Here is a 27516-nt window from a genome sequence, read left to right on the forward strand (position 1 = left end):
TCGATGTCGTACCTGCGGGTCTCATGGAAGGCAATTCAGCATGTATTGGATAAATAAGAAAAAGAAACGCTCTTGTCTGGTCTCTGGAACTGCGAAGGGAGGAAACCCATTATCGCGTTCCTTTCAATCAATTCGCATTCTACATAACCTACTGTTGGACTTCTCGGCTGCATGTCGTTTTCACCTGTGTGTTTTGAGTAGGAGAAAAATGTGTGTAGCAAACACGAGCAAATTGAGAAGCGTATCGATAGTCAATGAATTTAAAGTTATGTGGATGTTTTGCTAATGGTTTTTTTCCTTACCGCTTCAGCAAGAACAATGACACGCTATACTGGACCATTCATTCGGTAGAAGCTACATGCTTCATCGACATATGAAACGGCACCTGTCTATAGTAATGCCCGCTTAGGGGCTTGGGGTGATAAGTAGGTGCAAAAGCATTATCATTCTTAACGGAGTGAGTTGATTCAGGAATTTTTATTCTCGTTCATCAATGGTTGTATGCAGGGTTGCCAACTATAATTTTTAAAAATCAGGAAGAATGAAAATAAAAATCAGGATAAATCAGGATAGCTCATAATTGGTTGTCCGAAAAGTTAATGTCGATTTTTGGAAAAAACAAAAACATAATTTTCAATCAAAGATTTATAATTTAATTTTATATCCATAGTTCTGTTTCACAATCTTTCGCCAGCTTTCACACAGCTTAAAAATTCTATCCGCCCAGAACATGTTTGCTTCCTCGTCGAAAAATGCTTCGAGCCATACATGTGAGAAACAAGTTGCTTGGTAGTAACTCATAATACAGAATCCATTCCAAATCCCATCAGGAACAGAGTATATCTTTCTTCGGGCAAAATCCGGATGTGTAAAAGAATTAATGAACATGGTATAAATGTTCGCATAAGCGAAACAATTGAGGGTAGAGATGAAAAAAATAAATACAGCTTTTCGTCTAGAGAATTTAACTCAATGGAAGATATATACAAGTGCTAACCGGAGAACTATCATGACAGAAAACTTTGACATGGAAACCAGTATATATGTAAAGTATACGAAAATCAGAATCATTTCAGGAAAATCAGGATAAATTGAGTGTTCGTCAGGATATCAGGGAGCGTGGTAAAAAGTCTCGGAAATCCTGAAAAATCAGGAGGGTTGGCATCTCTGATTGTATGAATAGTTGTTACATGTTTGATAAGCAAATTGTTTTAAAACGGGAATAAGCACAAACAAAATTTGATATTATTAAAATGTTATCATGACCGACCGATCGAACTCTATCATGATATCTATATATATAGAAATGGATTTCTATCTGCCTGTCTGTCTGTCTGATTCTTATGAACTCGGAAACTACTGTACTGATCGACATAAAAACTGGTATGTAGGGGTTTTTGGGGCCGGGGAAGGCTTTCATGATAGTTTGAAACCCCTCTCCCCTCTCTAAGGGGGGGCTCCCATACAAATGAAACACAAATTTCTGCATAACTCGAAAACTAATCAAGCAAACGAAACCAAACTTGGCATGTGGAGGTTTTAGAATGCAATAAATGTTTCTATGGTGGTTCGACACTCCTCCCCCTCTCTTAGGGTGGGCTGTCAAACAAATGAAAAACGAATTTCTGCATAACTCGAAAACTAATCAAGCAAATGGAGCCAAATTTGGCATGTGAAGATATTAGGGGGCACGAAACGTTTCTATGGTGAATAGACACTCCTCCCCCTCCCCCCTCTCAAATCGATTTTTCTTCATGAAAATCACATATAATCAAGACGAGTTTGGGTTTTTTGAAAAGCCCCAAGTCTCTAGTTGCTAATACTACCATAAAGCGTTGAAAGTGTTCCTATTTTCATGTGTTTCATGATTTTCCTCGAAGACAAATTATGATCATGGTTTGTCCATCTCCGATCATGGTTTGTCCGAAAAATTATCATGGTTTGTCTGGTTTTACAAATCACCATTTTTGAATGAAGAAATTTGAATTTTCAAGTAGACGTTGCATTTCTCATTGCTTGAGTTTACTCTCATCAAATTGAGCCATTCATAATTTAGGGTTTCTCCAGAATGTTCCCTTTTCTAGGGCATTTTAATGGTTGCCATAGAAATCATGGGGACAAACCATCATTAGAGAATCGGACAACTCATGATCAGAATGGAGGTCATCGAAATGCACAAATTCCATGGTTTAGCTATGTAAATCTGATATAAATGGTGTGCAATCATGATGTTTACAATATTTGTAAGTATAATCCAGAAAAGGCCTGAAAACGTACCAAATAATCATCTGGTGATTGATTGAAAGTTTTTTTTCTCTATTATACACCCAGGTATTTTTTACGTAAAAAACGCGTTAACTCGAAAATCCGCGTAAAAACCGTGTTAATTGGAAAATCCGCGTAAAAAACCGTGTCACCTAATGATAGATATCAAATGAGACTATCCTCACGCTTTCGAAAGCCCGTAGTTTTTTCCTGATATTTCGTTTGTTACTGGTAGCTATAGTTCGGTTTTCCTCACGGATGAGGTCATCTACTGTTGCTAGAAGACTTCCTCGTGATTTGTACACTCTACTGCCGATGCACGTACAGTACAACTGTTGGTCCTTCCAGAGCTAAGTAGACGGTGAGATACATTCACGAATTGCTGCCCGTAAAAACCCCGTTCCGTTGTACCGCCCGGTGAGCTCCCTGTTACCCAACAACTAAAATCCACGTAAGAATCGTGATTAGCTGCGGCACTAATTTCCTTCATAAGCGCTAAGCTCCGTTACAAGCATTAATAACCGTAATATGCTTTGAGGGAGTACAAGAGAAAAATGTGAGCTGAGGGAGAGATGTGATATTGCACTGGTATTTTTCCACGCGGGTACCGTGTAAAAATAACCGTTAATTGGTAAATTCGCGTAAAAAAACGCGGTGATTGGAAAATCCGCGTAAAAAAACCTCGTAAAAAGCCGCGTAAAAAAAACCTGAGTGTAGTAACTTTCAACACATTTCGGCAGGTTCATCACTTTTACTTCCATTTTTGGAGGAATGTCGGGAGTGAGAATGGAACTCGTGATCTCTGCGTGAGAGGTATGGATGTTACCACTACGGCAGATCGCCTTCAGATTAAAAGTTAGCTCATGAGGGGCGCATTGACACCAATAGAAGGTGGATTCTATAATCCTTCAAAACATATGAAACCGTTAAAATACACTATAAAGCTACTGTAAATCATGAAAAAGACAATTTCATTCATACATTTGAATACCTGATTTGACTCAGGTGCGCTGAACTAGAGCATTCAAAAAAGTGGACAAACCATGATCATATTTTCGACTGGACAAACCAAAATCATCAGTCTTTACGCATCACCCGAAACTCGAAGATTTGATTATATTTCAAAGCATCGACAGATATTTGCCAGTTGCAGATGCTGTTCTCCTTCAATTTTCTGTGGTTTTCACATTTATGAGGCCTTCTAAAAAATGATTCGATGTCCTACCGGGCAGCCTTACGGTAGTTGACTGGAACTGGAGATAAATGTCAACATGTTCTTCAGATCTTTCGTAGCCTTGGCGATCAGTTGCCTCTCTGTGTGACCACAAAATTATTGGAGTAGATCCTCCGTTTGTGCATCGCCAGCAATTTTCTATCAGTCCCAGTTAGAGGAGGGTTGGCGGCCTTCAGTATAATTTCTATCTCCAGCCGCTCTTTCTGGGTGATTGCCTGCTGCTCAGACACGGCTGTCTAGACTGACGCCTCCGCATAAAAATATTCATTTTAGCCATGTACTTGTTTATAGTTTGGTCGGTCGGCACAAGGCGCCGGATGATGAGGTTACTTTGCTCTCGGTCTCCCTCTCCAGCTTCTGCTGCATTTTACGGCTGCGTAGCACTGTCGAACGAACAGAGCCAGGCTTCCTCTAAACGCTCTCGCCATTTTCCTGAAAAAAGAGGATGTTGTAAATGTGGGATCGGCTATATCCGGCGGACGCGATATGCCTCACGATGTCCAACGTCTTCGCGCCCTGGGGAGAAACTGGCAGTACGAACAAAGTATCGGACGTAGTTGTTCCATAGTTTTCGCCAATGCTGCTGCAAATGAACTGATAAGGGTTTTGGATTTTGGTCGTCATGGACAGAGCACACAATCGCTAATGTAGTGCGTAAATTCGAACAAACTGGATCCGTAGCGGATATTGTGAAACCTGTGCATCATCGTAATGTGCGTTCGGCCGAAAATATTGCTGCTGTTGCTGCCAGTGTGGAGGATGACCCGAATGTTTCGATTCCACGGCGTGCTCAGCAATTGGGCTTATCAAATACATCATTGTGGCGAATTTTGCATTTGGACTTGCACCTACATCCATATAAAGTCCAACTGGTACAAAAATTAGAGCGTGGTGACCATGGAATGCGTCGGGCATACGTCGATTGGGTGAACGAACAACAGCAGCAAAATGCTGAATTTCCGCATCAAATTTTCTTCAGCGATGAGGCACATTTCGAGCTCGGTGACTATGTGAACACCCAAAATTTCCGTATATGGGGCTCAGAAAATCCACACGTGATTGTTGAGAGGCCATTGCATTCGCCAAAAGTCACTGTTTGGTGCGCATTATGGTCTGGTGGAGTCATCGGACCGTATTTCTTTGAAAATGAGGACGGCGAGACGGTAACTGTGAATGGTGAGCGCTATGGCCGCATGTTAACCGATTTTTTTGGCCACAAATTGAAGATATGGATACGGATGACATGTGGTTTCAGCAGGACGGCGCCACGTGCCACACAACACGACCGAACATGGCCATATTGCGAACGAAATTTGAGGGACGCATAATTTCGCGTCTTGGTGATGCCAATTGGCCGTCCAGATCATGCGCTAGACTTTTTTTTGTGGGGTTATACCAAAGACCGTGTCTATGCCAATTCTCCGCAAACTCTTGAACATTTGAAAGATAACATTCGTGAAGTTATGACCGAGATACCGCCCCATATGTGCCGAAAAGTCATCGAAAATTACCTGTTCCGGATCAAGGTGTGCGAGGAAGCCCTAGGTGCACATTTCAATGATGTTGTATTTCACACATAATGGCATAAACCAAAGTTTAATTTGAAATAAAAGTTTCATCGAAATTCGAATTCTAAGTGTGTTTTATTTCAATTTACTTTCGGAATTTAAAGTTGGAAAACCCTGTACTAGATGCACTTCAAAATACACGTCGCGTTACCGGTATGCTCTGAAGTTTTTATACGGTTCAATTAATCTGACACCCATTACAGTCTGAAGTTCCAACCTGGGTATTGGAAGAATTCGGCTTTGCTTCCCAAAAGAGCAACACGAACAGTCATTATCATTATTCTTCTACCCTACACGACCATTTTTATTGTTTGGAGGAATGCTAGCTTTCATAATCGCAAGAGAAATAAACACATTTTCGAAATGAAAATGAATTTTATGGTATCAAATAAACATCTCCATCAAAAATTTTAAAGGTTTTCTTCAAACAATGATAAAATCTTGAATGAAGCTTGTTCCTAATGATGAATTTTAATTATAATTTCAGCAATCTGTTCTTATAAAATCTTTCAGCAATGGATGAAGAATGTTTAGAATAATATGTTATGAGCCTTCGAAAAACAGTTTGAAATTCTTTTCATTGATCTATTAACAATTTAAAGCTGTACTTTTTCGTACTAATGTTAATAACTTATGCTTGATTCATTACAATTTAGTACTTTCGTAGATGTCGACATCATATCTTATCCGTATGCTTCACCCACGTATTCGGGCAATAATTGTCGACACTGTTCCGTCGCCATCGCAAATTAAAGTTTTAAGCGCGATTCACATACAACATCTACGTCACGTTCACGTACCGTCACGTCACGTTGCGTCAATTATTCTTCCATGCAATTCCTATTGGAGCATTCACATACACCAGCAACGGCAAGTCGAAGTTGTCGGTGTATGTGAATGTTTGCATAAGAACTGCTTGGAAGAATAATTGACGCAACGTGACGTATATGTTGTATGTGAATCGCACTTTAAGCATCGTGCCCCATCGTTGTGAAGCGAAAATGATAACGGATTTCCTGGTGAAATGAACAAACTTGAAAAATCATAAAATATAAATGAAATAAATTTTCTCCGCATCAAATATGTTGATGCGTTGGCGCAATAATTTTTTTTTTGCAAATGGTAACATCTTGAACTAAAAGTATATCTGATGGTAATTTTATTTCATAATAATGAGTTTTGGAAGGGATTTCAGAAAAAAATATAGAAAATTGATTAAGTAAGGTTCAGTGCTACGTGTTTTATGCATTCAAGTAACAGCAAGTAATAACTTTCATTCAAATTTTAAGAATTTAAAATAACCTTTGGGCCTACTGACCTGATATATTAAATTGCCTTCCAAACATAGATTTTAACACAAGATATCACACAGTATCCTAGACACCTCGAATGATAGTGTCTCTGTCCTATTACAATAATGATGATGCGAGATCAGAAAATCCCGTCATATTAATTTAGTCAACCTTACACGATCATTGTTATTGTCATTCTAATGAAGTAATGTCATTATTATGTATCGTGTGAGGGACCCTTTAATGATCTGTTGGACAGACAAAAGTGATAGCTGCATCGGATTAATATGGATCGAGAAGATTGACTTTTGTTTAAAAAATTATTTTCGAGTAATAGTTTAAAAAAGGCGTTAACTTATATTCATAACATACGAAGATGTGTGTCTTTACATAAAAAATATTTTTAGCGTCAGAGCCAGGTACGCGGAAAAAAGAAATTTCTTTTATGGCCGGGTGGGTCATACATCAGAGGAAGCAGAATGAGTATTCAAAAATTTCAAAAGGAACAGTACAATCTGCACATTGCGATTGTTTAGACGAATTCGGTGAATTATGTTTCCATGTAGGCTCTGTGCTTTTTGCCCTGAAATGTTGGTCTCGTGGAGAAGTAGTTTATAATGACATTAGTGTACATATATTGTTAATCGTTGGTTAGTTCCGTAAAACAAGCGGTTGATTATGTTGAAATTAAGGACACATTCAGCCAGGAAGATCAAGCAACCCTGAGTTATGATTTCCGGGCACCTGAGTGCTCTGCGGAGAAGTTAAATATGTTTATAAGCAAATTGATCGGGAACGGAGAAAATCTCTACTAAACAAGGACGCATTCGAACGTGAACTGGAGTCTCTGTGACTTTGATCTTGATCAGAATATATTGAAAATCCTTTTCTAACAATTTTTCGATCCAAACTTAGTCAGACAATCCCTCACTGAACTTCGCGAAATAGGTGCTAGTAAGTTAAGTAATATGCATTACACAAAAACACTTGTTCAGCAAATAGCTTGCTTAACTGTTTCACAAATAATCGATGATTTTGAATACTCCCTTTCAAAAATGAGTCGTAATTTAAATTGGTAATACTGCAATGAAAATTGTAATTTTGGGTAGTTTCCATCATAAATATCAAGTTTAAAAAAACGGAGAGGGTCGCGTCAAAATTTGCTGTTTTTCAGCTGATTTGACATGGAATTGCTCTATGTTCGTAAAATATTTCAAAAGTTGATGGTTTAAGCTTTATGATCTGCATGTGGGGTACGAAATCGAGTTTGAGTCACTGTATGTATATTCTACTGTTTGCATCTCCAAAGATCTTCTTTTATCAATGATTTTATGAGTGTAAAACTTTGTCATATGTTACATTCATATATATACACTGGAACACGGTGATCACATCATATTTAGTTATACTTTATTTCACCTTTTATGCTGTAGTTTTACTACAGTACTAAGAATATTTATTTGCAGTTTTGTATGCATCATATTAATGAACAGACCTGAAAACAACGAACAAAAAAAGTTTGTGCTTAAGTACAACTATTGTAGCGATAAATTTAAAAAAAAAACGTTCTAAACAATTAAGTAAACCGGTCCTACTTTCGCGAACTATTAACCTTAAACTAGCACTCGTGTCTGTTTATTATTGTAAACATTACTTTGGAAGACTTCAGTTTGTTCCCCATTTGTTCGTTCACTTGGGCACTCATTTTCTCTGTGCACTCATAATAACAAGAAAAAATCGGCATGAAACCATGCTAATAGGCGGTTATGGGGTCAAGCACTCTCTCATCATACACTCAATCAATACTTTTAACAGTCCAGATTTTCCCGACTAAGGTACACGGTACATCAGTCGGGTCAGTATGAATTTACAATGAAGGTAGGCTGTAGGACAACTGGTTATTAAAGATGCGTATGGTCTGATTTGTTGATGACGGTACGTTTAGTAATCTCGATCTGAAATGCAAAGAGATGTAATTAATGCGATGCGTTGAGATAGCGAGTACAGTCTGGTGGTCATTACATCGCCGCCATTTTCTATGTGTTTAGCAAGGGTTCGTTTCATGCGTTTCGCTACCGGTGGGCAGAAAAGATCAGTGTTTATATAGCGTTTGTCATTGTCTAGATAAATTCGTTCCGTTCCTTGCCTTCCGATGCAATGTAGTATTAGACTTATGCCATATCCAATCATGAAGGTGGTTACATAGCCAAGAACAACGGACCAGAGATAGGACAAGCGGTACAAGTAGAAGTAGTCCGAGTCCGGTCGTTCCATTTGATGAGCCATTACAAACGGTGAGCTTATCGTGGAGTTGAAGCCGCCAAACCGGCTACAGTCTTCAACGGAAAAGTCTAGCATCTTGAGCGGTGGCCGTGGCTGTCCGAAGCCTATCCAGAGGGAGAAAGCGATGCCTGTCACAAGACCGGTTATGACACCCTAGAATATGAGAAGTAAGACAAGAAAATAAAACATTTTCATATGGAGTTTTTATTTTAATATTTACCCTCTGATTTGCTCTTTCGGTGAACATTCCAAGCGAAAACAGAGCGAATAGAGGACCACCAACGACTCCGAAAATTGTTAGCGAAGCTTGTAACACACCTCCCATGAATTGTGCTAGAAAGGCAACTGCCAAACAAATAATCCCATAGATAAATGCCATTATTTTCGTGGGATAGCTGGACTGCATATCGGGTAGCGGCCTTTTCTTGATTATAGCATACAGTGGTTTTAGGTAGTCCTCTAGTGTAACGGCGGCCAACGAGTTGAGTGCCGCAGAAACCGAAGATAAACTTGCTGAGAAGATGCCTGAAACGAAGAGTCCCGGTAGACCCGGCATGGCACCCATGGCATCAACCACGAATAGAGGCATCATTTGATCGCGAACCTTAATACGGCCTTGCCTCAAAGGATCACAGGTGCTGTAGTAATAGTAGAGTGCAAGACCGCTGAACGATGTGCTTAAACTAAGTAGAGAAAGGATTGGCCAATTGAGCCAGAGTGCTCTCTGAGCCGATTTGAGATCTTTGACGGTTTGCAGTCGTTGAACTTGGGTCTGGTTGACGGCGTACAGCGAGAGATACGTGAACATTCCACCAATCACCAGTGTCCACCAGGTGTGTCGTTCCGTTGGATCTGGATTAAAGCTTTGCATAAAAAGCGTCAGAGTCTTTTTTTCGTTGAACTAATCCCTAAAATACTTACTTCCATAACTGAAGACGACCTCCATCTCGAGCAGCTTCCCAGATGGGACCTAACCCTCCGGCTTGAACAGCTGCACAGATAATGACCGCGTAGATGGCCGCAAACATCAGAATCGATTGGAAAACGTCCGTAAAAAGCACAGCCTTCATTCCACCAATTGTCGAATAGAAAGTACAAACGATTCCGATGACCAGGATCGAGTAGCTTTGGTTCAGTCCGGTGACAGCTTCGAGCGCCAGCGCAGGAGCATATACTGCAATCCCCATGTAGAGAACCATTTGCATCGTGTAAGCTAGGGATGCTATAAGCCGCGTTTTCTTGCCAAAACGCATTTCTAAATACTATTGTCGGCAGCCATTATTAGTAAACTCCGATGGTACCACATGAAATGATCATTCGATATTTACCTCATAAGCACTGCATGCTTGTAGCTTGAAAAATACTGGTAGGAACAGATAGGCCGCAATCGGTGTGGCTAAACCGTACGAGAAGTTAATCACCACGAATTGAGTACCGAACTGGTAGTTCTCATTGGACACTCCTAGGAGTGTAATGGCGGACATAAAGCTTGCCATAAGACTGAAGGAAACCGGCCAGATGGACATGTTCCGATCTGCTAGCAGATATTCCTGGAAAAGCAAAGGATTCGGTATCAGTTGGATAGGTGAGATAATTGTACGTCGTTCGCATAACATATTCGATCCCAACGCCTTGTAAAGCCCTTTAACGCTGAAAAGATCCTTAAAGAATCGCTGAATAAAAGATGACTTGAACAAATTTGAACTGGACTGACCTGGTTTATCTAATAGAAGCCCAAACTACGGAAGGGTACTCATAAATTGAGTGAGTCAGTTTTCAGCGATGCGAAATATGAAACTAAAAGCCTTGGAAACATCACGGAACGTAAATTAAAAATTAAATTGTTATGTTTGTAATTAGGCCTATTTTTCGCCGATTCCAAATTTTTTTTAGCACTCACGCAGGAACTCATCTACATTCAGAATAGTTTGAACAAAGTTCTCGGGATTTCGGATTTTGATCTTAAATACACTGAACATGTAGGAACAAAATGAAAGATTTCGAATGCTTTTAACTCAAGCATTTCTTAATAGTTCGTAAAGATGTTTGCACCAATTGATAGGAAATATTTTTACGTATCTATCACAATGAATAAAATATTATTTTTCTTGAAATAAACAATTGAATAGTTGTGAAACGTTAAGCATTATCTAAACGTGTCAAATCCTACGTTTTGATTGGCCCGATTTGTGCTCCTCAAATTGTACCGACCAAAAGGAACAGTCAGAGTAACAGCGGAAAACGGTTTCCCCAACACAAACATCACAACCAAGGAGCTTGGGGAAATCGGCATTGCAAATACATGCAAGCTGAAATATGTTTCCCCAACCAAGGATCCTGGGAAAAAGGTAATTATATATACTGGAGGCGAATGAACTTTCAAGTTCAACAAACAAGCCAAGCTTTTACCATACGTTTGATGATTAGGAAGAATGATGATAACCATCTGCTGCAATAACGTCGATTGGCTCAACAATATGCGTTCGACGTGCATGTCAAAATCGAAACTGAGGAACCGAAATTCATAAAATGGAGCTAATTCGTGGTGTCAGAAGTATGTACACTTGAGAGATGCAATCACTTCAGAGGGAAATGTGAAAAACAATGATTGTTTGTTAATTTTTTTGTTCACATATTTTGGAATTCCAAAGCATCATGCCATACTCAAAAGGACAACGGACGGTCAGACCTTTTCATTAAAGTTATTTGCATTTGAAGAACGTGATTTATCACAATGCGTTAATTGATCTAACATGTATGACTCTTTACATACAAAATATATATGTTGAACTCAATTGAAGTCGGTAATTGTTTCATTCAATCAATAATTTAGTCAATACAAAACAAATGATTACTAAGCCAACGGATAGAATCCACCCACTTTCAATAAATGTTTCATTTGAACTTGTTCGAACTTGCCACTGAATTCTGGTATCCTACTTTGAAAAATAAAATTTTGGTATTGTATAATTATGAAAAGGTACCCGGGTACACTTTCGAACACATAACGGTTGACAACCAAACTTTATAAATTTATAAGTAGAAGGCACCAACATAAGGCCGCATATCAAGCATTTGTCATTTGTCTCGATTTATGATGCAAAATCGAAATTTTTTTACAAAAAATGTCGCCATTTCGTCAAAAATCAATATTTCGAAAAAAATGGGCGTACGATGACAGGAAATTTATCCAAGATCACGTAAAAAATAATTGGTTTTAAATCGGTCCACTAGAAAAACTTGTAGAACTCTCACCAGGGTTTAGCAAACCGGTTGCGGCTATTCAGGGGACAGTCCAATTGGCGCCAATGAATTTTTTGTTTGTTTAATAATATGAGGTAAATGATTTTGGTTTGTCCAGTCGGAAATATGATCATGGTTTGTTCACTTTTTTGAATTCAGTGCACCTGTGTCAAATCAGGTATTCGAATGTTTCAGAACATATAAATAAAATAGTCTTCATCATGATTTACAGTAGTTTTAAAGTATATATTTACGGAATCACATGTTTTAAAGGATTATAAAATCCACCTTCTATTGATCTCAATGCACCCCTCGTTTGAGCTAACTTTTATTCAACCACCAGATGATTATTTGGCACGTATTCAGACCTTTTCTGGATTATGATACTTACAAATATTGTAAACATAATGCTTGCACACCATTTGTATCAGATTTACATAGCTAAACCAATTAATTAACGCATTTCGATGACCTCAATTCTGATCATGAGGTGTCCGTTTCACTAATGTTGTTTTGTTCACATGATTTCTATGGCAACCGCTTGGCTCGCTGCCCTTTTGTTTATTGTGTTCTTAGCACATAGCAGAAATAAAGTTCCTCTGTGTTAAGTGTGTTGAGGAGAACACTTTTAAAATGCCCAAGAAAAGGCAGTGGCGTGAAAACTCCCTAAATCGGACAAACCAAGATCATTTACCCTATACCTAATAAAACTGTGATATCAGGTTAATCATGGTAATTTATTTCCTCGTTGAAAAAAATCGCGAAAATCTCATATTTTTATGGTGTTCATAGTGTACTACCCCCTTAAGTCCGATTGAGCCGAATTTTGCACAGGATGTTTTTTCGAGGTGATGAACATTTTGTATGGGCTAACTTTTCGAAGTTCGAGATGAATATTTCCATTGGAACCCTTCTGTACATCTGTCATCACGGATTGGTAGCGATAGTGAGTGCCATAAATGTATGTATGTGATCTAAACAAAAGAAGTTTGGGTGGAACTGAATACACCGATTTCACATCACCCCGAAAGGATAAATTGAATCAATCGAAAATATCTCTGACTGAAGAGAACTGAACAAGTAAAAAAACGAGAAGGGTGGTGACCAAGCCACTACCGCATTGTTAACGTAGGACAGAGAATTTTTTGCCGACCAGCAGCGATGTCCATATCCTCTGTGTAGCGAACAAGGATGCAAAATTTCGAAAGAACATGTTGAAATCGAAAAGCAATTTTTATCAGTGCAAAATATCTCCACCGACACTCTTCACATTTTTCTATCGCGGTGCCGCTGTGCCTATGACCGCTGGCTCACCATCTCGTTTGTTTTGATATAGTTTTCGTTCCATCAACATAAATATCAGTTCATTCTCGATGTCAGTGAATGCTCAAGCCGAAAATATCACCTTTCATTGTGTCCTGGTGAAATTTTCGTTGGTCATACACCCATAAACTCAGCACTCAAATGTGCCGTTGCCCATCGATGTGTGTGCAATAAGCGGCACAAAAATGGGACCGGGGCTAGAAACATACCAGGAAAACATACACACGAACACGCGTTTAAACGTCTGACGCGGTGTCAGTGAGATGATATTTCCTTGTATGGAATTTTGTTCCCTTCCACTGTCAGCTGATCGAAGATGCGTATGAAAATTTCGGGCGTAAATTCTCAGTGAGACAGTGGAACGAATGAGTGTGGGGAATAATGCAAAAACCAAATGTTCCACGTGACGGAGTGTCGGTTGCATGTAATTAAGTTTGGTTCACTTGTCATGAACTGCAGGGGCATTGGTGGTTGATTTTGATGTTGTCTCAATATCTTACGCTGTCAGTAAAGTGAGTGTGAGATTTTGCAACTCTGGTAGCGAAGAGAAACTTAAATTTACCCTAAAATTAGCGCCCATCTTTGGTCTATAATCACCATAGTTCTAGCTATGTGCGAGCGCAAGATGATGGAAGATAAGTTTTTTTCACTAAACACTCGGCTACGCTAGCGTGTGGACAGAGAGTGCACAAACTCTCCACAGTGCAGCGGATAAATTCACTGGAGAACATACTGTGCGCTCTGGTGGATGCGCACAGGTGAAAGGTAAAACAGAATTGGCTTTCAATTAACTTAGCGCTGTAGTTCGCTGGAAAAAGTGAGCCGAGGTGAAACATGTGTGTGGATTATATGTCTAATGATATTGCACTCTTCAGTGTACTCTTCAGTGTACTCCTCAGTGTGGCAGAGTGCGGATCAGCGCGCTTCAATGCTGGACACAGGTTTCTGTACACTCGAGCTCCCAAGAGTAAACAGAGTGTGACCCACTGCACCAAGATTTATCCCAACTAGTGCACACTGACTCATATATTCGGTGAAAGGGAAAGGGAAAGGGTACCTCAGTTTAGGTATGAAACCCGCGCGCGGGTGTGTCATTCCATTGAAAATCCCATCACTGCCAACCAGAGTGAACTTTATATAAATACGAGAATTAAGTACTCTTCAGAATAAGATTCGGTAGCTCTGGAAGAGGCCAATGAATAGTTTGCAAAACTACAAACATCATTCGTAGACCTTTCCTAGAGTGATGATTCTACCACTCCGTTCAGTCGGCAAAAAGGTATTAACGCTCAAAACCTTGTACCTCCAATATAACGCTCTCTATTTGGAAACATTGAACTAACACCCCAGTACAGAAGTGCAGGACGTAGTCCTACGCCAAAAGGTCATTTTCATCTTTCGTTTTCATCAGATAGTCCGGCGACTATAGATGACTCTTCCAGCTACACTTATAATTTTATTGAACCCAATCATTTTCGTATCATTTATAAGCGGTCGTTTTTGAAATTCACCAGTCCTGCCGGAATAATTTTAGAATTCTTGTGCTGAGCAGTTTACCAGTATTTATTTAGCGATTGATCGTTTCATTATTAAGCCACGTTATTTCTTTATTTCATCCCCCAATCACTTCAGTTAGTTTTCAAAGTTGGAGTGTATCATTCATGCATTTTGAGAAAATGTGTTACATTCAGAAAAAAATTAAGGTAAACGGATTAGCAAATCCATTCGCAGTCATCTACACTTTGATCCATTATTATGCTAATTCCAATCCAAGATAGTTTATATAATGCACATTTCCGAAACGTTAGTACATGAAAAATCAATGAAATTGTTTGGAAAACAATCGATTCCCGTTCTCCCGATTTTCGATTCGTATTCCCGTCTCATTCGAAAGCAAACAGCAGAATCAGCTGAGTATCACGCGATAAACTAAGGTGAGCTGAAGGTGTGGTGCGATAAACGAACACATATAACAAAACAAAACCGCTTCTGAAGCACGCGCTTCAATAGTTACCTCAAGCTACAGCCCCTTCCCACCGAACGTATCACTAATATGGATGGATTAGGGTGAAGGAAGTTTCGTGCCACCGGAAGAAGGGTCGTACGATTTTTGCTCACCGTTGTTGTTTTCTGCTTGCCGCCGGAGAACCTGTAGTATATGCCGATACCGGCTGAAACCAGCAGCATGGCGGCGAACACCACATAGTCCCAAACGCTGAACGAGGCCATGGTTATTGTTGCTGCTGTTGCTCACTGTCTGCAATTGGAATTAGAGAGAACCGAACGCTCTATTTTAATTGGTTGAAAGATAATTTTGTAAAGCAGAGAGTTCGAAGACGTTTCTTTGCGAAATACTAGATTCAAATTAGACTGATGTTATACACGGTAATGAAACGTTCATCAATGTACGATTGATGGTGCAAGTCATAGCTCCGACTGCTTAAAGATGAGTGTCGTTATCTAGTAAATGATTATGGGATTGAATGAGACAATTGTCACAATGATAACAATTTTGCTGTGACGATACAGGTTCATGCAAGTCATTGCTTAAAATATTCATTGATGAAATACGACAAGTTCTGCCATTCACAATAACTAATGAATGCATTCAATGCACTCATATTTATCCTACTTCTTAGCTAGCTATTTTGCAACCGAAATACACGCATCTCGCCTCTCTGAAAAGTTAAACATACAGTTCTGCATCTAAATGTTCTTGTATTCATAGACATTCGATACACTTCCAGAGAGGTTATAATAAAACGGGGAAATGCTTAACCCCACTACATTGCAAACATGTGCGATTTGTGGAATGAAAATAATTAGTCAATAAAACCTTATCAGCTGGGTTGAATTAATCAGGCCCTTCTCGAGGTACGCTGTTATCATGTGTACATTGAGACAAACTGTCATTAAATTGTAAGATAATTTAGACGTTCAGATTTGTAGTTTCATTGCACTTGCACAAAGTTAATTGTGTTTTACATTTTGTGTTTGGTCTCAAGGGTCCAAACGACAAATTTTAACACAATTTATTGGCTGACCTGTAGAGCCTCGAATTTCAAAATTCATGTTGAAATGTTGAATCAAAATAATAATTTACATAATATCGATTGTTCTGAGGCGATTGTTAGAACACCCGTGTCAAACGCCGTATGCTATCAATTGGATTGAATTGGCATTCAATATTAACGCGTTGCGATTGAGACGAACGAGCTGTAAATTGGATGATGTAGCATTAACTCGTTCTCCATGGCCACAGCTATTAGAGAAATGTCCCACAGTAACAGACTTTCATTTCAGTGTTATGTCTGTTTTATGTGAATCAAATAACTTGCGTAGTCAACGTGAATTATATAGTTTTGACGTAGGACTACGTCTTTCATATCTGTACCGGGGTGTAAGTTCAAACCTTCATAAACGAAAGCGTTACGTCGGAGGTACAAGGTTTTTAGCGTTAATACCTCTTTGTCGGCTAAACGAAGTGGTATGATAATCACTTCATTAGAAAGATAAAATATCTACGAGTGATGTTTTTTACTTATTTACCTAAAAAACTTGCTTCAATAACTCAAAAACTGCTTTGAAAATTCCGAACACATAAGTTTGATGGCCATTAAACAGTGTCTCATTATTCAGAATAGTACTGTACCGCGAAATTGATTTGATTTTTGGATATAATAGAGCTTCTTTTTCATGTTTGATTTTCTAAATTTGAGTTATGATTTTCCAAATTTAACTCTTTGTGGTGGCTTGTCTGCTCTCAGCCACCACAGCAAGAAACCATGCTAATCTTATATTTTACTCAACCAAGTATCAGTTTATGCTTTACCTAAACGAAGCTTCATGTCTAGTGAATCTGTCCACGAATCAATACGGTGCTCCTATAAGTAATAGATAACGGTACTCAGGTACTCATCCACACAAAACAACGCACAATGCGTCGAATGCATAGGAATGTGGGAAAAAAAATCATAACTGCAAAATTTAGCCATTGTAACACTTTGGTGTGATGGAAAAGATAATAAATGTCTCATGTCTCATGAATGATCGCATATGTGTCTCAAGCCAACTGAGCTACCTGTTCAAATTCATCTGCAAATTTTTATTTCTTAACATTTATCTATACAGTAAAACCAGCTTTTGTGTGGTTTTTATGCGTTTTTTTTTGTGCGATTGTTTTGGTGCGACTTTTTTTGTGCGGTATTAGGAAAAAATGAAGTCATCAATCATTGTTTTTCTATCTTTGATATGTATTCCATAGCTCTATATAATGACTGTTTCAGCTAATTCCCATTCTCATGTTTTGTTTTGTTTGTTTTAAGGTGGCAGTAGGAGCTTATTGACAGGAGCAAAGAGTTGATTCTATGATCTGCGTAAGTGGGTAGGCCGCTTATGAAAGTGAAGAAAGGAAATCGAATGCTGATCTCCCGCACAAAAACAGGTTTGCCTGTATAACAAAAGAATCCTACAGTCAACTATGAGCGCAAAATTATCAATGATTTCCACATAAAATAAAGGCACCTGCATTATCTCATAAAGGAAATCTTTTTCCTCAGTCATCATCATAATTCCAAATAACCGTTTCTTGTCAGATCTCGACCGCAAATAATTCTTGATCCGTTGGACAACAAAAATAGTTCTTTCAACGCCATACAAATGAACCATAAATTTCTGCATTACTCGAGAATTAAGCAAGCAAATAAAACGTGGTTGAAAAATCTATAATGTCGAGTTTTGGTTGAAGTACTAGGAATTTTATAGTATAAAGTAATTTTAAAGAGTTGATTAGAAGATCAATCAATGAATAATGCTGCGATTGGACCTATGAATAGAGCTTAGTAAGAAAACGTGGATCTGATAACGAAAAATAAATTTTGGGCGAGACGAAGTTTGCCGGGTCAGCTAGTATTGTATAATTCTGCTGAAATATCATTTTAAACAATTCATGGTGAGCCTTCAAGTAGAATCTTGAAAAATCACGAATTTTACTCCTTTGTACTTATAGCAGCCAATTAACTTTTACCATAACGTTGAAATAATACATTTTTTTGAAGAAGTCATATTTTAATATAAAACTTTTTTTTAAACTGTATGTATTCGATTTAAATATTGTATATAATCGGATCATATATAACGGAATCAACATATAATCGAGTCCGACCTGTTACTTCAGGAACCCGGTTTTGTTATTGTGGTTTTAGTTGAAACCTTAGCTAAGAAAATCAATTATACTCTGGTTGGTTTGCACATGCGACCTTCGTTTTGCAAAGAAAGAGCTCACAAACATTTGTTAAAAAATGTTCTTTTAATATTGTTGCTCCAGAATTGGATTGTCCTAGTACCCAATTTGTGAATTATTGCTGTATTTGTCTGAAAAAATGTGATCTTCTGTTCGGAATTTGAATCATGCGTCGAAACTTGAATCAAATTCCGAACACTACTTAAATACTAATTTTATCGAAGATTTCATTTCAGAAGATTTCCAAATTCAAAGAGTTAAATTTGGAAAATCATAACTCAAATTAGGAAAATCAAACAGAACGATGAAAAAGAAGCTCTATTATATCCAAAAATCTTATCAATTTCGCGATAAAGTACTATTCTGAGTAATGATACACTGTTTAATGGCCATCAAACTTAAGTGTTCGGAATTTGAGACAAAACAATACACGAATCAAACGACAAACTTTGCCTTCGCAGCCAGCTGACGACATGCATCCAACCGCTGACCGATCATATCTGAGAATTCAAACAGGTACCCATATTTATTGGTTTTTGTTGTATCAATTGTTTGTTTTCAAAGCAGTTTTTGAGCTATTGAAGCAAGTGTTTTAGGCAAATAAGTAAAAAACATCACTCGTAGATAGTTTATGTTTCTAATGAAGTGATTATCATACCACTTCGTTTAGCCGACAGAGGTATTAACGCTAAATACCTTGTACCTCCGACGTAACGCTTTCGTTTACGAAGGTTTGAACTTACACCCCGGTACAGATATGAAAGACGTAGTCCTACGTCAAAACTATATAATTCACGTTGACTACGCAAGTTTGTTGATACTACTTAATGATATTTGATTCACACAAAACAGTCATGACACTGAAATGAAAGTCTGTTACTGTGAGACATAAAAGATCTTATTTCACCATTTATTGTAGATTCTTCCTTTTTCTAGCACTTGACATAAAACAGCAAATAAAATAGTTAAAACAACTACAAGAAGTAATAAAGGAAAAAAAAAACTACAAAAAGTGAAGAATTAACGATGCTTATTTTTACGGAATTTGCTAATGAAAACATTTTATTACTGGTTTTGACAGTTACTTTTTTTTGCAAATGCTCAGTATTAGAAATTATAGGCCGTATTGATACCTGTAAATTATGTTAAAATGAAGCCCATAACCCAAAGAATGTCAGAGTTTTCATTATTCAATTATTTAACATTAAAATTCAGTAAATTTAAATTTAAAAATGAAGCGTTCGAAATTTGAATCAAGCGTAGAAGAACACTATTTCAATACTAATTTGAATGAAGATTTCTGCATGGAATATCATTTTTTCATCCATTTATTGTAGGCAGGGCTCTGCGTAGTGATAGTCAACTGAGGATAGTCAGCAAAATTACTTACACGTATAAAATAACGTGCAGTGTGTGTGCGCTATTTTGCACGCCTAATACAAACTAATACTAACGCGAGGACTTTTATAGCATACTTGATAAATGTCTAAGTTCGTTGGTTTGAGTTCACGATGGGTAGACAATAAACCGTCCATTGAAGGGGTAACTTCCTTTTGACGTAGGACTACGTCTAACCGGAAGATATCGGGGGTGAAATGGAAATCTAGGCACTGAACAAGTAGGAAAAAAATGCAAGATTTGGAACGCTAATAACTCGAGCATTTCTCAATAGATCGCAAAGGTTTTTGCATCAATTGATAGGAAATATATCTACGCATCTATCATAACGAATAACATTTCATTTTTCTTGAGATAAATAATTGAATAATTGTGAAATATCAAGCATTGTCCAAATGCACTATGTGCCCATTTTTGATTGGTCCATTTTGTGCTCCTCAAATCGTACCGAATAAAACGGGCAACCAGAGCAGCAGCGAAATAGAATGAAGCACGATTGGAAAGGAAAAAGAAAAAAAATGAACGAAACATTGGTCGCAGTCTCACACATGCATAATTCTCGAGCCAGCCAGTCTGCTTAAAAATCCCCGCTCCGCTGCCGTAACGATCATTCTCATTCAAACCGTACACCACATCGGTTCGCATCACAACACATCAACAAACCAACCCAAGCAGCCATGTCTGGACATGGCAAAGGAGGAAAAGTGAAGGGAAAGGCAAAATCCCGCTCGAACCGTGTTTAGTTTCGGCCGCCGAAGTGATCGAGTTAGTTGGCAAAGCTGCTCGCGACGATAAAAAAAACTGCATTCGGATCAGAACACATTCGGTGGACATCAAGACAACAACAGGCAGTTGCAGCGAGTGGCGAGTGGCAAACGCAATCGCAAAAAGGCAGTTGGCAGCAGAAAAAAAAAGTTTGTTCTTTTTACAATCTGCTTTGGTGGCAAATCCAGAACAAGGCGGCATCGAGGGCGTTCGAAATGGTTTTTTTCAAAACCACGAGTACAAAGTTTTCTAAATTGGAACCATTCCATAAAACAAGGCGCTTATTAGGGCCATTAAACCTTTCAAAAAAGAGTTTACGAAATACAGTTTAATGCTTTCTAAAATAATATCCAAAATAATAATAAAACACAAATTGATTTTTTTCATAATTTGTTTGCCAGGATCTGATGCGTATGTGAATTTGGCAGTTGTTCTGAGCTTATTGATACTTGGGGACTTTCCTGATTATTCAATTTTCACCAATTCTTAAATTGTTTCCAGATTGAAAGTACAGCGATTTACAATTAGTTCGACATTTAGCTAATTGGACGGACATGTAATGCGACATATTTAGTTGAACATTTTTGTAAACATAGAGTTCGGGGTCCAAATTATGACCCCACATTGAAAGTCGACACTGTATCACAGTCATCGCAAATGTTCAATTACAGGTTAAAATCGCCTCCAATGCGACACTGAGTGGTGCTTCGGAACGTCGCATTGAATGTAATTTACTGTAAAACAAGTCACAAAGCTGGATTGGAAGAAATTTTCCAACTGTGAAAGCTGTGGCGAGTGGCAACAAATCGCTAAACAGGAAGGTTTAGCCGAACAAGATGGGGATATCGAGTGATAACAAAACAATAAACTCTTTAGATAATTTTGTCATCCTGAAAAGGACCCTTTTTAGCCTGTATGTGAATCCAACGAGCGAACAAATCGTAATGAATGTATTTTTATGCCATCGCTGCCTTTAAACGCTCATTCGTTCGTCTGGTTGGACTCGCCCCTTTGGCTGAGTCTGCCGATTTGTCTCTATCCTGTGAGTGTGTACCGCTAGAGTACAAAAGGCGCGAATCCGCTGAAAAATATATCATTCTCTTTCAAACCGTAAATCAGTGTGGTTGTATGGCATCGTTTCACATCACATCGCATCAACGGATTGGTGCCGGAGCACCAGTATACCTAATAGCGGTTATAGAATTTCGGCCGCCGGAGTGCTCGAGTTGGCTTGCAAAGCTGCTCACGACAATAAGAAAACCCGCCTACAGAACAGAGCACATTCGGTTCGGAGGCAACAACTAGTTTCAGCGAGTGGCAAACGCAATCGCAAAACGGCAGCAGGTAGATGAAGGAAAAAGTTTGTTTATACAGACTGCTTTGGTGGCAAAACCAGCCACCGTAAAACACCGCGCTTTTCAGGGCCATTAAACCATTCAAAGAAGAGTTATTAAAAGTTATTCACAATACCAATGCATTCTAAAGTGACATAATATAACATATAATATAAACTGATTTATTTTGTTTATGCTTGTTCTTGAACTTATTGATGGTTGGGGTCTTTTAAATTGATCATTCAGTTTTCACAAACCCATGCTTGGTTTCCGAATTAAAAGTGGCTTCAAATTACAACACATTGTATGCAGGATGGCATTAACGAATTTTCTCGGTAGCAAGAACTGCTTTCTTTGGTTGATAACTGATGTTGAAAATTGACTGACGTTACATCTGTATTGTATAGAAAATTAACTAAGGATCAACATGATGAGCTATGTTTTTCCAGCTGCTCTGTTCTTATTTTAAAGGACTTTAATCCGAAGGTCATCCGTCCCTGTATTTACTGTTGGTTTTTCAGAACGCTTCTAGCTCGTTTATTTCTCGACAGATCGTAGAGTTCGTCTCCAAAACCTCAGTTCTTTTTCATTTTTATTTACTCTGTTTGCGGAGACTACAAATCTTACAATTCATTTGTCTCCGAAACCACAGTTTAAGGTACGATAATATGCTCAATAGTGAAATATATGATAGTGAATGAGCTGATAACCACCGATGCATTTCCTATCACAGCCATCATTTTGATTGTACGATATGTGCATACGCCGAAAGATGTCCGGCGTTGAACATTTAATAAGTACAAAGCCTTCAGAAAAAAACAAGAATAAAGTTTGTAAAAAAAAACGCAAAAACACAGAACCCCCAACATGTTCATGAACAGTAAACAGTAAACTAATCCATTTTTCAGGTAGATAGGTAGGTATTCACGTAGGAGAAGAAAATAAAAATATATATTCGAAATATATATTTAGCAAAAGCTGTCCCCTTTGTATAGTCCTACGTCACTCCGGTTATGTCCCTGACATTACCCACCCGTCTTTTTTTCTTCAGAAATCATGTTATCGTTCCTCTTTATATGGACGTAAAAATAATATTGTGTGCGCGGGTATGAATTAATGTCATGGCGGAAATTGAAGTGTGGATTGAAGTCAGTTGAATGAAGAGGCAGATTTGTATTCATTAGTCGAGTCAATTAAAATAACCTCTGACTGGATTAGTTCACCAGTCATCCTCGCTAGTCAACGCTAGTCAATCCATTTTCTAGTCAAGTCACTTTTTGTTGGCGGCGACTACCGAAGCAATTCTAGTCGAAGCGGAGCTGCTGAGCGTAGAGTCGGTCCTCATTTTTCACCTTCGAAGATTTCGGGCCCTGATTGTAGGTTCTTACCTTTTCTAGCACTTAACATAAAAACAGCAAAAAAATTTGATAACACAGATTTTATCATTGGTTTTGACTGTCACTTTTTTGCAAACGTTTGATATTATTTTGCAAACGTTTGATATTATAAATAAATATTATAAATTATACGTATCGATACCTGTAAATGATGTTAAAATGAAGCCTATACCCCAAAGACTGTTGGGGTTTACAACATAAAAGTTTTGCAAATTTACATTTGAAACTGAAGTGCTCGGAATTTGAGACAAAACGGTATCACAGTTTCTATCCTGTTACTGAGTTGAGCGGACGTGCAAAATTTGTCGTTTCAGCATGCTAGAGAAATAACAAAGGTTCACCGCTACCGATCAGGGATCGTGGCATTAAGCGAGATCCATCGCTATTCGTTTTGTAAGCTGCTAAGACACTGAATGATTCCTGAGAAACTCGCCCACCAAAGCTGCTCGTACGAGCCTTGGTGAAAAAGGTGAAAAAGTTTCTCTCAGTTTTGAAAAATTGTGTGGTCGGCGACATACGTTTTGTTCCAAAAATTTCTACGAAAGGCATTAATCTTTTCGTATGTTTCTTCATAAAGCGTTCGTTATACATAATTGCCAGTTAAGTTTAGATTGAAAAAGTTAAATTCGTTGAAAAATTATGGAGCAAAACATAAGAAAATATATTTAGGCATTCATGGGAACTCTAGTGTTCAGTAGTATTCACGGGGTCTTACTGTAAACTTTGGATGCTTTGGGGTGCAGAATGATCCGAAAAATTCAGTAACAAATTCTGAATGTTGGGGACATTAACAAATACTTCGCCGTGTATGGTTTCTTCTTTCGATCGAGCAAGCTGCTCTGTGCTTTCAAATTTTAGTTTCACTCTAGACAACAATCAAACTCAAGATAACATCATCATCACCAAAACATCCCCGACGAAAGAACGTTTAAGTACAAAGTCACAATGAAGCAAACCAAGAAGAAGCCAAGAGGAAGTGGAAGGTTTGAGAAATAGAAATGGAATAAAAATTCATCGGAATCCAATGAAAATCGAATCTAGCAACACCAACGTCAGCGCAAAAGTCATCATTCAGCAACACCATCGACAGCACCAAAGTTATGACCCAACCACACCAAAAGTTTTATACAGAGTTAATTTTTCTATTAGCATTAACATCGAGCAAGTTGCAAAACACGAATTGTACGGATGGTACGAATTCAGAACTATAAAGTTAAAAACTAGCCTCCATCCGTTGCTGATTAGTATTATCTCTTCAACAGTTACGAATTGTACTGGCCACGTCCTTGCAACTGTTGAAGAAAGGGAAGGAATGTTAGTTCGACATTTACATAAGAGAGATGCAGAGAACTCTACGAGCTCCCATAAATGTCTTGGAAATTTAGGAATGTGATAGTAAGGAAGGTAAACCACAGGATACACTCAGTCGATGTTACTGGCGTAGCTTATTATTACACCCATACCTCGCTTTACGGCCTAGATACGTTTCTGGGTCGCTAAGAAAAAAGCCGTATATCGAATCATTTATTCCAGTACAAATTCATACAAACTCTATCGGATCGGTTCCAAGCTTGTTCAACGAAAAACCGTATGAAGAGCGGCCGTATAGCGAGGTATGGGTGTACTAATAATTACTAATGACCTCATAATTATGTTACTCTACTATTACTATTACTTAGTGCAAGTGATATCTGTTGAAAGAATTGATTAATGAAATAATCGGCGTCGGCGTCTGGTGGTGACTTTCAATGTGGGGTTATAATTTGGCTTCCGAACTCGATGTTTACAAAAATGTCCAATTGAACGTGTCGCATTACAGGTCTGTCCAATTAGCAAAATGTCTCATTAAATGTAATTTACTGTAATTTTTCCAATCAACTAATTCATTTCTGGGTAAATTACTACACACACAAGTTACAAGTCGACATTACCCATCCGTTTTTTTCCATTAACACATGTAACACATTTATTAACAATGAACTATCAGCTTCATCTTTTTCTTAGATGACACTAATATTCCTAGTGGAACTTCGCCATCTCAACGCGGTATTGCTTGCGTCATATTTATTAGTACCCAATTGAGATTTTGATGCCAAATAACACACCCTAACTGTATTCTGAATGGCTAGTCTGAGGCTACGTATTGTAATGTACATGGCATGCTATGTGTGACATGCCACCGAAGACACTCACTATCAGCTGATTCTACTGTACACACGTAAAGGAAAACTACAGAAGAACATTCTTGCGCACTTGACCGATGTCAAACCACGCGCGTGGGTCTCGTGTTTCGCTCGGGCCAACCGGCTTCCCTTACTGGTTGTTATTGTTGCTCGAATTCATTCATTCTTTTACGCGCAATCGCTCCGAACTCCTCTCAATTGCATTATCACTCTCTTTTTGTTCACATGTGTTCGGCCTTGCGTATCACATCTCATCGTGAAAATCAATAAGCCTTCCACAAACTATCTCAAAATATACGCAAACTTACCACTGGATGGGGATGTGAATACGTCTTCGTCATATAATTTAGTTTGTATACTTTTGGAGCACTTAATCGCGCCTCTTTCGACTTTGGCCCCTACGATGAAATGACGAAATGCGTGAGGTAAGCAATCGCAGCAATGACGAAAATAAAACAGCAGAACCAGGAAAACACAAAAACCACGCGCACATCCGCACCGATTCACACTATCAAACAACGATCGCTGATAGCTCCATTGGTGAGTTTGAGGTTAGTTGCACAGAATTAATTTTCATTTTCTCCTCGTTTTAGTTGATAATTATCATCGCTGTTTTTAACGTGCCGATGATGTTACTTCAAATCATATGGTGGTCGTGATTTTCTTCATGCTTTCTACCTTTGTGGAATTATTCATTCTCTTGGTAGAATCACACTGACACTCAGGTCACTCATACCATAGACACGAACGCGACTGCCAATTTTTTTTATCGACTTGAAGTGAAATAACGAAGCGAATTAAAATTCCTATAGTTTGCTAGCCGGAACTCTCCCAAACATTGTATGAAATAAAGTGTAAGCGGCCTGGAATCAAAAATAAAATTTTGCACAATCCGTTCACACTCGGCACATTAGTATTTTGAAAAGCAAGCAATAACAAATGAATTTTATACTGCCACGACGAGAGCGCGCCAGCGACTGATATGAGTTCGAGAGTAACACGCAATGATTACATTGTGATGAACAATTCATTCTCTCGTACTCTCGCCTAAAATATGTGGTTCATTGTCGTTTGGGAGAGATCGTTTTTTCCCGAATGGCAATGAATATTCGTATGGTACCGCTATCTTCCCTAAATAAAGTAATTTCGCTCAACAAGCGAAATGGTACAATTTCAACCATTTTTTTTTTCCAAATTATGTTCCTGAAATTTCACCGTTGAAGTAGATGAATGTTTGCATACATTAGATCAGGGGTTTTCAAACGGTGCTCCGCGGAGTTATAGCAAATGCTCCCACTTGAAAACCCACCTTGAAATAAAACATTCTTTAATTCAATTTCACTGGGCATATAGTGATTTATCTTGTTTACTCCGGATCAGATATCGTGTAACAGCGACGCGCAATCGAAATAGAGTTGTTCCCAGTTGGATAATATCAATGCAAATAGGATTTGTTTTATTGATTAAATAAATCAGGTGCTCCGTCAAATGTTTTTGCTATAAAAAGTACTCTGCCATAAACAAAATCTGAAAATCCCTGCATTAGATTATGACCCAATCCAGCGTGACGTGACAACGTTTTGACTCACTAAAAATAGGGTTTTTCTCGTTTTCATGTATAAATCACACGATTTCCAAATATTAAACGATATCAAAGTAAAATTGAGAAAATTTCCTACAAGAATCTTCAGTTGGAGAATATTTTACAGTTGAATTCACTTGTTGCCAGCCCAATACTTTTGTGGCGTGACAACTCCTGTATTTTTGCGGTTTCCAACTTCTGAACATTAACGCAATCTGTGCTATTTTTGTGACGTGACAACACATCAAAATACCTGTAGTCACAACAAAGCGTTGTCACGTTATACAATCAATTGGCGATCTAACGTACAAATCTACACCTAGGCGGCGCTGCGGTGAAAGTGATGATGGTTTTAAATTTTGTCATGTGAGCTTATGGAAGGTTTGTAGTTCTTTCCATAAATTACA

At 38.3% G+C, this 27516-nt stretch overlaps 1 protein-coding gene across 2 annotated transcripts; it reads right to left on the bottom strand.

Moving 5' to 3' along the window:
* Window positions 1-5633: 5633 nt before the first annotated feature.
* LOC129776109 (putative sodium-dependent multivitamin transporter) lies at window positions 5634-26493 on the bottom strand. Of its 2 annotated transcripts, XM_055781523.1 has the most exons (7): window positions 25836-26493; window positions 15327-15465; window positions 9971-10192; window positions 9564-9904; window positions 8863-9505; window positions 8382-8795; window positions 5636-8314 (listed from the first exon to the last, which is right to left on the bottom strand). In XM_055781523.1, the coding sequence occupies exons 2-7, from the start codon at window positions 15435-15437 to the stop codon at window positions 8261-8263; spliced, it is 1785 nt and encodes a 594-aa protein (XP_055637498.1). In that variant the 5' UTR covers window positions 15438-15465; window positions 25836-26493; the 3' UTR covers window positions 5636-8260. The 2 variants fall into 2 exon arrangements, with proteins under 2 accessions (XP_055637499.1, XP_055637498.1); XM_055781524.1 differs by lacking the exon at window positions 15327-15465 and having other exon boundaries at window positions 5634-8314.
* Between the last annotated feature and the right edge of the window lie 1023 nt (window positions 26494-27516).

The sequence above is a fragment of the Toxorhynchites rutilus genome, chromosome 3 (assembly GCF_029784135.1).
Source record: "Toxorhynchites rutilus septentrionalis strain SRP chromosome 3, ASM2978413v1, whole genome shotgun sequence".
Classification (NCBI taxonomy): domain Eukaryota; kingdom Metazoa; phylum Arthropoda; class Insecta; order Diptera; family Culicidae; genus Toxorhynchites; species Toxorhynchites rutilus.